At 41.6% G+C, this 15785-nt stretch overlaps 1 protein-coding gene across 7 annotated transcripts in view; it reads left to right on the forward strand.

Annotated features, from left to right (window-relative positions):
• Positions 1 to 15785, forward strand: part of RALGAPA1 (Ral GTPase activating protein catalytic subunit alpha 1) — a 190947-nt gene that overhangs the window by 15527 nt on the left and 159635 nt on the right. For all 7 annotated transcript variants that reach the window (XM_054972958.1, XM_054972960.1, XM_054972961.1 and 4 more), the window contains exons 4-10: positions 1238 to 1295; positions 1915 to 1958; positions 2385 to 2562; positions 9268 to 9383; positions 10650 to 10788; positions 12733 to 12941; positions 14050 to 14289. In XM_054972958.1, the coding sequence (XP_054828933.1) occupies positions 1238 to 1295; positions 1915 to 1958; positions 2385 to 2562; positions 9268 to 9383; positions 10650 to 10788; positions 12733 to 12941; positions 14050 to 14289 (984 nt within the window). The remainder of the gene's footprint in view (positions 1 to 1237; positions 1296 to 1914; positions 1959 to 2384; positions 2563 to 9267; positions 9384 to 10649; positions 10789 to 12732; positions 12942 to 14049; positions 14290 to 15785) is intronic.

The following is a 15785-nucleotide window of genomic DNA, read 5'->3' on the forward strand; positions in this document are numbered from 1 at the left end:
TTTGCAGAATGTCAAAAGTGTGAGGGCTGTCCTGACCACTGACAAGTCATTCCATAGTGTGGAGGCCACTTCAGACACATCTGGTGTAGTCAGCTCTGATTCAGGAACCTTCATGGAATAAATAATAACAATAACTGCGCTTGTATACCGCTCTTCTAGACAGATTAGTGCCTCACCCAGAGCAGTGAACAAGTTAGTGTTATTATTATCACCACAATGCAGCTGGGGAGTTGGGGCAGAGAGGAGGAGTGGGATTCGAACCAGCAGAGTGCTGATTCGCAGCCGAACCACTTAACCACTGTGCTAGTGCTTCTGGACTCCCATTTTATTTTACTCTTGTATTTGAGAAGTGAGGTATATAGAGATGGCTGTTAGAGAATTGGAGGAGTTGAACAATACTGGGCATGCAGAGTTAGTCATATATTTGTTGACATAATAATAATAATAACAACAACAACAACATTCGATTTATATATTGCCCTTCAGGACAACTTAATGCCCACTCAGAGTGGTTTATAAAGTATGTTATTATTATCCCTACAACAAAACATCCTGTAAGGTGGGTGGGACTGAAAGAGCTTCAGAGAGCTGTGACTAGCCCAAGGTCACCCAGCTGGCTTCAAGTGGAGGAGTGGGGAATCAAATCCAGCTCTCCAGATTAGAGTCCCGCACTCTTAACCACTACACCAAACTGACTTGTGTTCATGGTCTTAGTCTGAAGTTTTTGATCCCTAATTTTTTACATAAATAGTTTTGAAACTATCTCCTTCACTTGTATCTTGATCTGCGTAGCTAAAATTTTCAAATAATGTTCTCTTAACATCAGGCAAAAAATTTAATGGGCATCTTTAACTTCAGCAACTGAAGTATCAAAAGAAAGGTTGAATGGGTAATGCTCTGAAATGCATATTCACTTCCAGTTCTGAAGCAAACTCCAATATCCTGTTGCAAATGCTCACAACCACGGTAGGGCATTGTATTCACAGCTGTTGGTACATGTTTCTTAACTTGGTTTTTTTCTTAAATTTGCAAGCAATTCACCTAATACAGAATGCTGACTTAGAAAATTTCACCCAAGTAACCAAAAGTGACTGGCAGACTTGTGACAGCCTGAAAAGCAGGGTCTTATAATCAAAACAAGTTTACCTTGAATTATTTTTAAGATAAGCAGGAGTTCAAGAATGGATATTTTTGACTAATAACTGCATTGTGTGTTTGTTGACTTCTGATTTTGTAGAAAATTTTACAGCTTCTTCCAGAAAGAATTCATCAAAGATGGCAGTTTCACAGTATTGGTATGTGTTGAAATAGTATTTTTATGAATGTAGATGGCAGTTTTAACCAGCAGCAAAATTGTAAACTGGAAAGCAACTTTATAAAGTATTAACAAGTCTCATATCAGATGTTCTGGATGGGAGGCTCCAGATGTCATGGGTTAAAGCAGAGATTGTCAGCACATTGTGGATCCTAGTTTCAGAGTAATTGTATCTGACCTACAACATTTTAATCCAATTATGGTAAAACCAGTTGATCAAAGTTTCAGTTATAAAGGGCCCTCAGAAATGACACTAGGCCAAGGTGGAGGGATATGTCGTTGGAGCAGATGATTAGCAGATATTACTGCCCCCTCTTCTGAAGATGTAAGTATCATGTCTTCAGAACTGCATGATTTAATTCATGTTTATGTTTCTATGTAAAAAAAAAATCAGCATTAATCTGATTCAAAAGTATCAAGAAGGTGATCTTTTCTCACTTCTGGCTCTGAGTTTAATGCTAGAGGACATAAAGTTCACCAAGAGTAATCTAGAGATTGCCAAGGGCTTGCTAGGAGATTTTAGCAAGTCTGACCGAGAGCTCTCACACCTTATGTTGACCATAAATCAACAAATAGTGAATGTATGTTTTCTTTTCCAGGTTTGATTTTAAAGAAATTACTTCACACAGGGAATTCTTTAAAGGTATGGTTGATGGTCTTAAAGCATTCACTGTTTGAGGAACAAGTGTCACAGTATTTTTAATACTGGGTCAAATATTTACAAAGCTTGTTCAAGATGTCACATTTTATCAGGAGTTGTTTTACTACTGGACTCACAACAACAACAACAAATGGGGCAACCCCAGAAAACCAGAAGCCAAAAACACAAGAGAACCGGGGAGAGATACTACAATATCAAAACAATTTTTCTGTTATTTTTTATATAATCTATCAAAATGCAAAGTGCAGAGTCAAATATTGTGCATGATATTTGCACTCTGCACTTTGCGTTTTGTTAAATTATATAAAAATTAACAGAAAAAATTGTTTTACTACTGGGCTCATACAGATGTTGAAATATTCGTATTTGCAAATAAAAGTTAAATTAAAATTTGTTGCTCTTTTACAGATTCGTCGTGAAGGTGTACGTCTCTTCCTCTTATGGTTGCAAGCCCTTCAAAATAATTGTAGTAAAGAGCAGCTGTGCATGTTTTCTTGTTTAATTCCTGGATTTCCAGCACCACAGTCTGAATATGGACCTCGAACGTTAGATAATCTTATAAATCCTGTTCTAAATGTTCAAGAAAGTAAGTATGTAAGAGTTTTGTATATGCAGTATATTTCAGCTATTGACTTTATTATCAAATTATCTTGGGTAAAGTCAATGAAGAATATCTTGCCTATTTGAATGTGTTGGGCCACAATGCTTCTAAAGTATCCAGTAAGAACTCTTGCTCACAAATTTAGTTAATATCAGTCAGTGATTGGTTATATCCCTGGTGCATTTTAGAATTGATCATGGCAAACTATGCTGCTTTCCAAAGCATATTGAAAAATAGCTTGTTATTTCTTTGTGGTCTCTGTGCATTGCACAGTGTCAGGGTTGAAGTATATGTATGTAACAGAAGAGACTCCATAATAATTCTAATGTCAGAGCTGTGGCTAGATAATGTCCTTACTCCAGACTACCTTCTGCAATCAGACAAAAAGCCTGTTGTTTTCAAAAGTTTACTGAAGAAAGAGTTCATTATAGTCCACAGGCCTAGATACAATATCCAGGCTGGTACACGTGTATTGTTACGAATGACAGGCAAAGCATGAGTTACAAAGTATCAGAACTCAGCAGGCCCAACCTCCCCCCATAGTTCTCAAAACAATCCCTTTGAAGTGGAGAAAGCGAAAGTTTCCCAAGGCTGGGGAAGCGCTAGCCAAAACAATCCTCTTCCGTGAGATAGCTGCTGGGAACATTTTGGCACCTGTGAACCAAGCACTTAGAATACTGAAAGAATTAATATGGAGTCTCTTCTGTTACATACATATACTTCAACCCTGACATTCTGCCTCCCCTAAGATGCCCCTCCCCCCCGGTTTGAGCGGATATCGAGTGTGAAACATTCTGACAAGTCTGGGTGCATGTACATGTGAAGAGTGCACCCATTCATCAAACCCAGAGTCAAAGTCCTTCCACCTGATAAGGTAAAATAACTGGTTTCATTTAAGTTTAGAGTCCAAAATTTGTTGTACTTCATAATGGGTTTGATCATCAATTAAGGTTGGTATGGGAGGGGCTCGAGCATGCCAGTGGTCTGCTGCTGGTGCCCTTTTCAAAAGACTGACGTGGAAGGTATCATGAATGTGGCGCAAATTCTTTGGTAAATCTAAGGCAACAGTCACTTTGTTGATTACTTTTCTAACTGGAAAGGGTCCCAAGAATTTCAAAGCGAGCTTGCGGCTGGTTTGCGTTGCTTTCAAGTTTTTGGTGGACAGGTAAACCAGATCTCCTGGTTGCAAATCCCATTCGGCCGCACGATGGTGGTCTGCGTATTTTTTGTAATCCTGTTTGGCTTTGTCTAGATGCTGTTTAATTAAAGTCCATTGTTGAGCAGCTTCCCCCCCACCAATCCGAGACGTCTTTGGTTGCAGAAGTAGGAGGGGGGAGCGCTTCAAACGGGAATGGCTTGAAGTGAAAACCATACACGACCTTAAAGGGAGTCTCTCCCGTAGATGCATGTACACTGTTGTTATACAAAAATTCTGCGAGGGGGAGCAAATCGATCCAGTTGTCTTGTTGAAAGTTAATATAACAGCGGAGGAATTGTTCTAGTATTTGGTTAGTTTTTTCCGACTGCCCGTCGGTTTGTGGGTGATGGCTTGAACTTAAACCTTGCTCAATGCCCAGAATTTGTAAAAGCTCCCACCAGAAGTTGGCAACGAATTGTCCGCCGCGATCCGAAATCACCTTCGATGGAAAAGAATGTAGTTTTACAATGTGTTTTAGAAAGATATCTGCTAGTTTTCTAGCTGAAGGTATAGTGGTGCAAGGTATAAAATGAGCTTGCTTGGAGAATAAATCCACTACAACCAAAATACAGTTGTGACCTTTGGAGGGGGGCAAGTCAGTAATAAAGTCCATGGATATTATTTCCCACGGTCTGCTTGGCGTCTCTAGAGGTTGCAATAGTCCTGGTGGTTTGCCTTTGCGGGATTTGGCACTGAGGCAAATGGGGCAGGACGCTACATATTGAAAAATGTCTTTGCGCATGCCTGGCCACCAAAATTGACGTTGTACTAAATGAAGTGTTTTTAAGTACCCATAGTGTCCTGCCGTAGGGGCATCGTGACAGCGTTGCAAAACTTCCTTTCTTAAACTTTTGGGTACGTAGAAGCCGTCTCCCCAAAGCCATTCTCCTTGTTCAGACTGTTGCAGTTTGTCTTTGGGCACGTTTCCCCCCTCCTTTTCCACTTCAGCTTTCAGTTTTAGTCTCCACCCCTGATCGGGTTGAGGGGGTTAGGTTGTGCAACTGCGCGTGGTTACCACACCCCCTAATTGCGTAGGCGAAAAGACTGTGTCTACTGTCTCCTCCCTTTTGCTTTTGTGTTGGGGCATGCGTGATAGAGCATCGGCGAGAAAGTTAGTCTTGCCCGGTAAAAAGTTTAAAGTGAAATTGAATTTAGAAAAGTATTCCGCCCACCGCAGCTGTTTGGCATTTAGTCTCCGGGGGCTGCGTAAGGCTTCTAAATTCTTGTGGTCTGTCCATACCTCACAGGGATGACGGGCTCCCTCTAACCAGTGTCTCCAGGCAGTAAGTGCTGCTTTTACAGCGAAAGCCTCCTTCTCCCACACATTCCAATTTCTTTCGGGTTCAGAAAATTTCTGGGACAGGAAGGCACATGGCTTAAGTCTTCCATCCTCCCCCCTCTGCAAAAGTACGCCCCCAATCGCGGTGTCGCTGGCATCGACCTGTACCACGAAGGGGCGATTTTCATCGGGGTGTTGTAGGACGGGTTCAGAAACGAACTGCGTTTTTAGGTGGTTGAACGCCGTCTGGCACTCTGGCGTCCAACGTAACTTGGCACCAGGTTTTTTGGCTTGCTCTCCCTTGTCTTTAGTTTTCAATAGTTCGGTTAGGGGAAGCGAGATTTGGGCAAAGTTCGCTATGAATTCTCTGTAAAAGTTGGCAAAGCCCAAAAAGGATTGTAATTCCTTGCGGGTAGAGGGTGTTTGCCAGTTTTGGACTGCTTGTACTTTGCCCGGGTCCATTTTCAAACCATCTTTGGAGATGCAATAGCCTAGATAAGTGAGTTCTGTTTTATGAAACTCACATTTAGATAATTTGATGGGCAATTTGTTACACATTAGAGTGGTCAGAACCTTTTTCACCAGTTCTACATGTTCTTCTTCCGTTTCTGAATAAATTAACACATCATCCAAGTACACTACTACTCCTTGGTATAAGAATTCATGCAGTACTTCATTGATCATGGACATGAAAACCGAAGGAGCCCCAGCCAGGCCAAAAGGCATAACTAAATATTCAAACTGGCCGAGGGGCGGGTAAAAATGGTTTTCCATTCATCCCCTGCTTTGATACGAACGTGGAAGTAAGCATCTTTTAAATCCAATTTTGTAAAGATCTTACCTTGTGCCACGACGTTGAGTAAATCTCTGATGAGTGGGATGGGGTAAGCGTTGCTGGAGGATACTGCGTTAAGTCCTCGAAAATCCGTACAAAGTCTTAATCCCCCATCCTTCTTTTTAACGAAAAGTACTGGAGCCGCATGCGGACTGTTAGCAGGTCTAATAAATCCTCTTTGAAGATTGGTGTCAATGAATTTACGAAGTTCTTCCCTCTGGTTCGGGCTCATGGGATATAGTCTGCCTTTGGGCAAAGAGGCGCCTGGCAAAATCTCCACCGCACAGTCCGTCCTCCTATGGGGAGGTAAGGAATCGGCTTCTTCTTCAGTGAAAGCTTGACTGTAAGCTCGGTATGGTTTGGGTATTTGGTTGATTTCTTCTTGAGAGAGAAGAGCGTGTTCAGTGAGGGTAGGATTGATACCCCAGTTTTGATTCCAACGGTGAGTTTTACAAGCGTCATGGGTGAACGTAATACTCCCAGCTGCCCAGTCTATGTAGGGGTTACGAATCACCATTTTCCAATGCCTAGGCCGGATCAAACGGATGCCAAAGCTGTCCCAGTCAGGGACCCTTTGTTTGACCCGTATGCCTCCCCCGGCTCTCAAGGATTGGAACCCCAAGGACCCATCCCAAGAGGTAACGGCTCCTCGGTTACCACGATCTACACTCTCGCTCCCAGCAGTGCAGATTCCCAGCCTACAGCTGCAGCCGAACCACTGTTTTCCGTACCCACCCCGACGCAGTGGGGTGCGAGACCAAGGGAGGCGAGAGAGCGAAGGGCTAGTACGATGTTTACGCAACCACCGATGGACAGCCGACGGAGTTTAGAGGTGATTCCTGAGCACACCAGCAGCCAACCGTGGCTCTACTGGAACAGGACAACGAGCAAACGGAGTGGGAGACGTCCCGCCGCGGTGTCCTAAGTTGGGATTACTCCGAAGTTACCCCGTGGTCGGGGCAACAGGATGTAAGTGAGCACCATTGGATGCAACTTCAAAGCAGAACTGTTGTGATTGACGCTGGTATTTCAGCGGTCACTGGTTTAGCGAAAGGGATTTTAGCTGGAAGATCCCAAGAAGAACAAGGCATGGGAGAAATAAAGCCTTGGCCCCGGACAGCTGCGACAGAATCACATGCCGAATATGTGCCGACCTCGCAGGCTACTGAGTATGCTGAGCTCGGGGAAGGAAACCCAGATAGAGTTCAAGTTTTGGAGACCAGACTGGCAAGCATGGAAGAAAGCCTAGCCCACGCTGTCCACCTGCTGTCTGTACTTGTGGTGGGGGATGGTGGACGAGAACCGCCAGTTGGTCTGCCTGACATCAGTCAAAGTTTGTCTATGTTACAAAACTATATTCCACGGCCTGAGGGCCCGATCCAACCGTGGCCCCAGCAACCAGAGGAACCCGGGGATCCTGAGCCTGATACCGAGGAAAGACCCTGTCCAGAAGACCCCTGTCCAGAAGGGCCGGTCGAACCCTATCCCAGGGAACCAGATGACAAGGGAAACGATGGAGACGGAGAAGAACCGGAACGTCCTACGGGGCCCGCTTCCCCGGTTGTACCCCCAGTGACGACCCAAGGGAGCGAGATACCGTCTCTACCGAGGGGGGGTACTCCGCGTCTTACCCCATTGACGAGCGCTATCGGAAGAGGCACCACACCTCGACCACTCCAAACGCCGGGGCCGAGAGGGACTCCAGCACCGAGTCAACCAATTCCCGGAGGAACCCCTCTGCCTCTTCAGCCTACATCTCCACACCCAACCCCGTTACACCCGGCACCCCCCAGATCGACTCCAGCTCCGTTGCTACCAGCACCCAGGTTGCCGGCGCCTCGAGGGACACCGCCGGTTCAACCTGTGCTCTTACAACCTGCACCGCGTCTTACCCCGGTGACGAGCGCTATCGGAAGAGGCACCACACCTCGACCACTCCAAACGCCGGGGCTGAGAGGGACTCCAGCACCGAGTCAACCAATTCCTGGACTTGTCCCAGGGCTCTTGGCACAAAGAATCCTGCATGTTGTCCATTCTAAGGATTCAAGCTCTAGAAAATCTACATTACCCATGACCCTTGTAGTCTGGGGTGCTGCTGTTGCTATGTTCCAGTAAATACCAGGGAGGGGTTCTTCTGTTCCAATTACAATCTGAAGGGAATAAGAATTCTTGGGGCTATAATGTTTGCCTCCCATTGCAAGAAGCCTCCCATTGCAAGCAAGTAAAGCTTGTACACTGAGCCAAACAAGTATGAACATAGCAGTAAGTAATAATTCCAGTGGAGTTTATGCAGAAATGGCTCTTGATGTGTTGGTATCTTCATAAATAGAAAATTCCTATATTTTGCAAATGTGTCAGTCACTTTCTGAAACTCAGTAGGCTTCATTCCTAGGCAAGAAGGAAGCTGTAACAACCTGATTCAAAACTCCTTTATTCTGCAGTAGGATGTTCTGTTTTCAGTGGAACCCAGAAGGTTTCGGATCATAGTATTTATGTGGAAATATGTTTTGTTCCTGTTTACATAATTAATTTATAAAATTTTCAACTGTTTTTCTGTTCACAAATATAAATCCACAGAATAGTATACAGTAATTAAAACAATAAAGCAACAAGCATTTAAAAACCCAACTAAAAAGGCTTGCATGCTCCTTCATCCTCTCATGTGCCATGCTGAGGCTGAAGACTTCCTGATATAGAATACCTGAGATGTGCAGATCTAACATTCTGGATCTAAGTGTATGATCCTAAGCATGTTCATTTCATAGGAAGTTAAGTTGAAGTTGTTAGAAACATTTTCAAGTGTCCAGGCTTGAGAGTAATCACTGTGAACACAGTATAGTCTTTTGGAGGTGCTTCTGTCTCTCTGAAGGGGATCCAATGAGTCCTTGCTGAGCTGCTACCCTTTTGGGTACTCGCATATTACAGTATTCTTGATATTATCTAGAAGGAAAAAGCAGTTTGAGAGTTCTGCCTTTCCTTCCTAGGACCCTAGTTCTAACCTAAAGTCTTGAAGAAAGAGGGGAGGGCACATACATTTTTTTTTTTGCAGTAACAGCTGTCAAGGTGTAATCCATGCACATCCAAGAAGACAGCAGAAAGTGACGATGAAGGACTACTGAATAGTATGATGATCTGTCCTGTACAGTTGTAGTATTGGGCCCTGAATATTTTAATGTCAGACTGCTATGTGACTGAGTACAGCATCATAATGCATGTATTTAGTTGATAGTAATGTTTTCTTTAATTATCCTTTTGTGTAGTTTTGGGCTTACTGGTTTGAAAAAAAAATCCCTAAGTAATATCCCTAAGTATAGTACATTATCTTTCTTAATGAAGCTTACCAAAATTGACAGTCTCCACATTTCTTTTATCGAACAGCGCAAGTGACAGTAGAAGAAATTACTCCACTTGTCCCTCCACAATCAGGAGATAAAGGACAGGATGATCTAACAAGCTATTTTTTAGAAGCACTTCTGAAATATATGGTGATTCAGGTAAATTGAGTTATTTGTATTTTCTATCTAACACCATTGTGCTGCTTTTGTTGACTATAGTTTCTACCCCAGTATAGTTTTTTTCCTCTTATCCAAATATATTCATGCAATTTCAGCCACACTGAAATGGATATATTTATTATTTTGGTTCAAGTTTATTGCAATAAATCAGAACTTTGAAAACTTCCAAGTGCTAATTAAGAAACTTTATAGGAACAGACAGGTTCACTTAATTACAAACAACCCCCTTAAAAAACTATTTGATTTAGAAAGAAACTGATAGTGTTCCTTAACTAGGAGGAGTGACCTATATACATCTGCCTGTTTTCCCATAAATTAGCTATAAAGTTTCCTAGCTGATCTCACAGATAGAATGTGCGCAGTATCTTATATCTTTGTCATAAATTAGCATAGGTTTACAAATAAGTATAGAGTGGCTGTTACCTTCTGTGATGGGTATATTGGGCATAGAACTTGCTCTCATGTCTTATTTTATCCTTCCACTCTAGTATCCAAGGAAAAAAATAACAGTAAGGTGTAATTTTCTCTTCCTTCTTGGTTCATGTCACTTTCATGGAGGAAGCCTAAACAGGCCTACTCAAAAGTAATTCTCGTGTTATTCAGTGGGGCTTAATCCTAGGAAATCGCTCTGAGAATTGCAGCCATATTTTTCTGGCATTAGCAAGAGATGACTTTGAAGCACAGAACCTGCTAATTGTCACACACAGTTCTTCTCTTTTCTCTTCTGGGAAAATGGGGTGGCAGCACAGCCCAAATTTCTGTGACTTGTCTTACATACAAGACTCAGTACATGGCTCTTAGCTTTATGCTGAATATTGTATGTACATGTTGGACAGAAGTATGATTACAGTTTCTGCACTGGTTTTGCTACATTTAAAATAAGTATACATTAATGATGCAGAAAAAAATAAAAGGAAAACTTTAAATGAATGAAAATAGATGTATTAATAGTATTTCAAAGTCCTTATAATTAGTAATAATAAAGTGCTGTCAAGTTGCAACCAACTTATGGCAACTTCTCATGGGGTCTTCATGGCAAGAGATGAGCAGAGGCAGTTTGCCATTACCTTCCTTTGCATAGCAACCCCTATCTCACTTTGTGGTCTCCCATTCAAGTACTGACCAGCTCTGCTTAGTTTCCAAGCTCTGACAAGCTCAGGCTAGTTTGGGCTATTAAGTGAGAATATATTGCTGCAATATTTTTATCTCCAAATGAATGTGAGTAATCCATAATTCTTATTGCAGGTAAAGAGTCTGGAATGGAAGAACAAAGAAAACCAAGAAAAGGGATTTTCATTCTTATTTTCACATTTTAAGAAATATTATTTGCCTTATATTTTCCCAAACATGTGTAAGGAAAACAGCTTGTACAACCCTGTACTTGGTAAGCGTTATTTCAGTCTCCAAGAAGAATTTATCATTTTGTAATATAATTTATGGCTAGGGTAGGGATATAATATTTTGATCTCTTGACTGCTTCTATATTTTAGATCTTCTCCTGCGGTTCTAACACTGCTGGTAGTATTATATTACATTTACTCATGTGCAAATCTGTCCCTGTCCTTATGTTATATACAGGGCTAGAATTAATTATAGAGCAGTCAGAGCACATCCATAATTTTAAATGTAATTATGAGTACTTTATATTAAAATAGATTGAGTTTAATAATGCGTAAATTTAAGGGTGCAGTCTTACACCCTGAACTTCAGCATATTTACTTAAGAATAAATCCTGTTGAATTGAACTGACTTCTGAGTAAGTATGGATAGGATGACAATCTTAGTTTGATTTGCTACACTTTCCCTGTAGTCCATAAAGGCCTTTCAGTATATTAGTATGGGACAGCCTTAAATTAACATTAGTAGAATATCTTTTTTCCCTTCCTCACTTTTTAATGAAACATTAGTATCTGCAATTTCCTATTTTGAAATGTAAGCATAAAAAGAAATATTTATTTGCTCATATTAAACTAAATTTCTCTTTTGTAACTACTTTTGCATAGATAAACTTTTGAAACAACTTCAGTTGCACATTAACTCTCTATTGTTGCTAGTTAATAGTGTGGCTCTGTTTCATTCCAAAAGAGTGCATTTCATTAATATCCCATGTGTAGCATATTTTTCTGTTACATTTTACTCTTTGAATAAATAGTTATAATAGAGTTCAGTAGAGAATAAGTTTTATGTGATATAATTTTATTATCCTATACATTTCAGATAAGACTAATAAACAAGCTTTTCAATGCTAAAGAATTGTAAATTAACTGTTATTATTTCATCAACCTTTCCACCCATCACTGCCCTCAATGGCTGGCTAGTGGAGGGTTGCATGTAATAAATATGTGTTGTTAAGTGGTCAATAAAGCTAAATGCAGATATTAAGAGAGCTGAATAACTTACTGAAGTTACTGGGTGAACCTGTGGATGGCAGCCTAGGTTTCTGGGGGGTAATTTATACTTTCCCCTCCCCCCCTTTTTTGATTGTCACAGTCCCCTGATTTTAGCAATAGAACAATACATTTATTGTCTCTTCCATAGAAGAGTTAAACAGCTTATTTCGGTTGGCAGATAAAAGATTGTCAAACTGTAGTGGTTTTCACAGTTAAGATGGACCACAGCTATCTTCACACTCAGGATTACAGAACTGACAGGCTGTTTCTCCTGGTGAGAATGACGGAGGGATTTTACCTGGGAAAGGCTCCCTTAACACGGTGATCTCTGATCCTCTCACGACTGCCTTTCACCACTACCTTCATCCAGTAATGATACTTGAAGTGTGGATCTTACCTGTTTAGTCTCAGCACTTCCCCAGGCTGGTCACCCCTTGACTCAGACCGTGAAAGTAACATTAGCTGGTGTCTCAGAATTCTTCCTTGGTCCTGTCTTGTTTTCATAACCTTTGTTAGACTAACCTGCCTAAGATAGAAGGCCTAGTCCTATCTGAAGCCTACTTCTGTATATATCTGGTTAAGCCCTAAATGTCAATTTTACTCTGTTCTTCCTTTTCTAATCCACTCTTACAACCTCCCCCCTTTCTCCCACCGAGGCTCCACAGCCTCTTATTGGCTGGAAACACTAGGAATTTACATATACCCCAGGGGATCAGGGATTAGCTGTGACAACTGGAGGGCAGAACTGGAAGCAGGCCATCATAATTTTGTTTTGTTAGGTAATAGCATTTTACTATTACTGAGAAACTGTCTCCCCATACCAAATCAGAAAAAATGAAGAATATGAAATTTTAATAGCTTCAAGTATTCAGCTATCTCAAATATATGTTTGAATGTTGTTCTTTTTTAAAAACCCTGTCCAATTTTTTTCCCTACAGAGATGCCACAAATGAGACCAAAGCCACACTATATAATGATAAAGAAAGATGCTGAAACCAATGAAACAATATATTGCACAAAGGAATCTTTCCTTAAGGCTCGTGTAATTGTTATCCGGTGGTTGGTGTCTTTCTGGCTTGAGCCAAAACCACATGCAGGACCTCAGATTCCTGGAATGGAGGGTGAAATTGTGCCAAAGAATATTCAGGTAGAGCCAAGAAGGAGATAAGGGGTGGGAGTAAGTAAGGAAGAAGCAAACTTTGCTCTCGCTTTAAAGTTTTATACCTTTCCTGAAAAGAGCTCCAGGCAACATGCATGATTCTTCTCCTCTCCTTTATCCTAATGAGAACCCTGTGAGGTAGGTTAGATTGAGAGTTACGGCCCAAGGTTCCCCAGTGAACTTTTTGACTGAGTGAGGATTTGAACCCAGGTATTCCAGTACTTTGTTCGCTATACTTAACTATTTAACAGACTTCTGACCAGTATGACAGAAACCCACTGGTTTGCTTGTTGTGGCAAGTGTCCCTCACTTCTTTAGTGACTATGATGAGCCCTTACTTGAAGGAAGGAGGATGGAGTGTCCCTGACACTCAAGCTGCAACTTGGAAGTGCCTCTGAGGCACAGTGCAAATATAGGGAGAAACCTCTGCCATCTTTCTGAACATGGTGCTGGACAGGGAGGCATGGCAATTAACTGACCTTCTTTTGTCTGTCAGAAACACTCCCAGTATGTTTGAATTCAGTGTCATGTCTCACAAGAAATATCTCTGAGGCTGAGTAGGAAGCAGGTTATGGTGGATATACTTTGGCTGACTTCCAAGGTCAGCCAACATTTGTAGACCACTGCACTGCATAATAAAGCCATATATACAGAAATCTCTTAAGAGTGCCATTGCCAGAAGATTAAGCCACCTGATTCTGGAAACACAGAGCGCTTTAGCTTAAGTGGTATAATAACCTTACGTTGTTTGTAGTGCCTCATTTTCACTATCTCATCAATTCTTAAAACAGCCCTGAAAGGAAGTCCAAGTGTGTATTTTCCCCCTGTTGCAAATTAAGGTGTGAGATGTGGGGTAGGCAGGCTGAGGCCGAAGAAACAGTAGCTTGCCTCAGGCCAACAAATGAATTCACTTCTGGGGTGAAATTTGAACTGGGGAATTCCTGGCTCAGAGATCATACTTTTAGCCACTACAGTACAGTCGATGCTCGAGGGACTTAACACTTGTATTATGCTCCAACTCTGTGCTTTGTAGTCTTGCACCATCACAGTAAAAGCCAACCTGGATAATTATTTGTTGTGTCCTTTCTGGTTTCAGAGAGCAGCCGCTAGCCTAGTTTCTCGAGAAGACAGCAAAAATGACAGTACTGATAGACCTGACAGAAATGCAGAGCCTGAACAATCTCATTCTAACACAAGCACTCTAACAGAGAGAGAACCTAGTTCCTCTAGCCTTTGCAGTATTGATGAAGAGCATCTCACAGACATTGAAATAGTCCGCAAAGTTTTTTCTTCTAAGAGAAGTAACGTTAACTTTCTTACAGAAATCTTTCGTCAGGTAAATACATTATGTTTCTGAAAAGCGTTTGTTTTGGTCAGTTTAATGTTTTTCTCAATGTTTTTGTAATCTTAGCATTTGCTTCAGAATGTTAAAAGTGCCTCATTTGCACTATCTCCGTAATTCTTACAGCAGTATGGCATTATCTCATATTCGATTGCTATTTAAGTCGGAGGCAAAACAGCAGACTTTAATCATCTATGTAATACGTGAAGGGCCATGGGGGAAGGTGGGCTATAAATATATTAATAAATAAGTAAAATATTTTGTGGTCGTAGCCAATGATGGTTGCCTTTGGTGGTAGCAGTAAAGTCTCTAGCATCTGTTGGTCGAATTGATGGAAGTGCTGAAGTCAGTTGTCAGTCTGTTTATTTGGAACATTTGTTATGCTGCTTTTCCAGGAACGTTCCCAAGGTGGCCAAGAATCTAAATATCCTGAAGGGTCAGGAATCCTGTGACTAAAACCCAGGGGGCAGGGTACATGCCTCCTAAGATTTTGGTGGATCAGACAAGTATAAAATAAAATCTTCCTCATACCGCTAAGATCTCTGAGGCAAGAGCTACAAAGAACAAAGATGGCTTATTTGTGTTTCAGAGGTTTAAAAGCACAGTTCAACAAGCACAAGCTTCCAAACTCGGTGGAGGAATAACCTGTTTGAGGCAGTTGTTCAGTAGTTACAGCTTCAGGCTGGAATTTAACTTCACTCTAATGTATGCAATTGCAGACTTTAATCCTTAAACCACCATTGAATGACTGTGGTTCAGCCTTTTATCATTCAGGACCTTTTCCTTGAACCAGGTTGTTTCTGACAGGCTTCTACAGCTTAAGTACCAAGTTAGATCTGCCAGTCTGCCCTCTCCCCAAGATTCAGACTAAACCATTACAAGTCTCCTCATCAGCAAAGACGGGCCTGAAATGATCACTCTGTCCTCTTCCAGTGGTAGAGCTGACCTCCCTGTGCATTCTTTCTGAGGCAGAGCTACGCTCTCTGCATCTGCCCTCTTGCTGAGGCAGACCAGAAACTGCTGCACTTCCCTCAACATTCAGTCAGCTCTAAAAGGTGAATTGGATGTTAGAGCAGCATTCTATGCAGCTATAATGTACAGATTTTCACTTAGGGTCAGGGAGTCAAGAGCTAGGTGGGCAGAAAGGGGGTGGAAACTTTCACACTTTTTTAGCATTACTGTGGGTGGGAGGAGACAAACTGTGTGATGGGTTGTTATAGTCACAGCCTTTCAGAGAAACTTCTGAAATTGAAATGGAAACGGGTGAGAGCCAAGAGACTGGATTACTAAAGTAGGGGGGGGGGGCTGACTCAGAGCTTTTTTTCTTACTGGAGTTATTCCTATGGCATTTGATATTTGATAGGTGAAAGTTTTTACCCAAAGGTATTAGCCCACAAAAGTGTTTCTTTTTAAAATTCTGCGTGCCCGTGAATACCTGTGAAACTGATTTTGGGCATATTAACAGCTTGGGAAAAGAAAGATAACATAGG

This window comes from Eublepharis macularius, chromosome 2 (genome assembly GCF_028583425.1).
Source record: "Eublepharis macularius isolate TG4126 chromosome 2, MPM_Emac_v1.0, whole genome shotgun sequence".
NCBI lineage: Eukaryota > Metazoa > Chordata > Lepidosauria > Squamata > Eublepharidae > Eublepharis > Eublepharis macularius.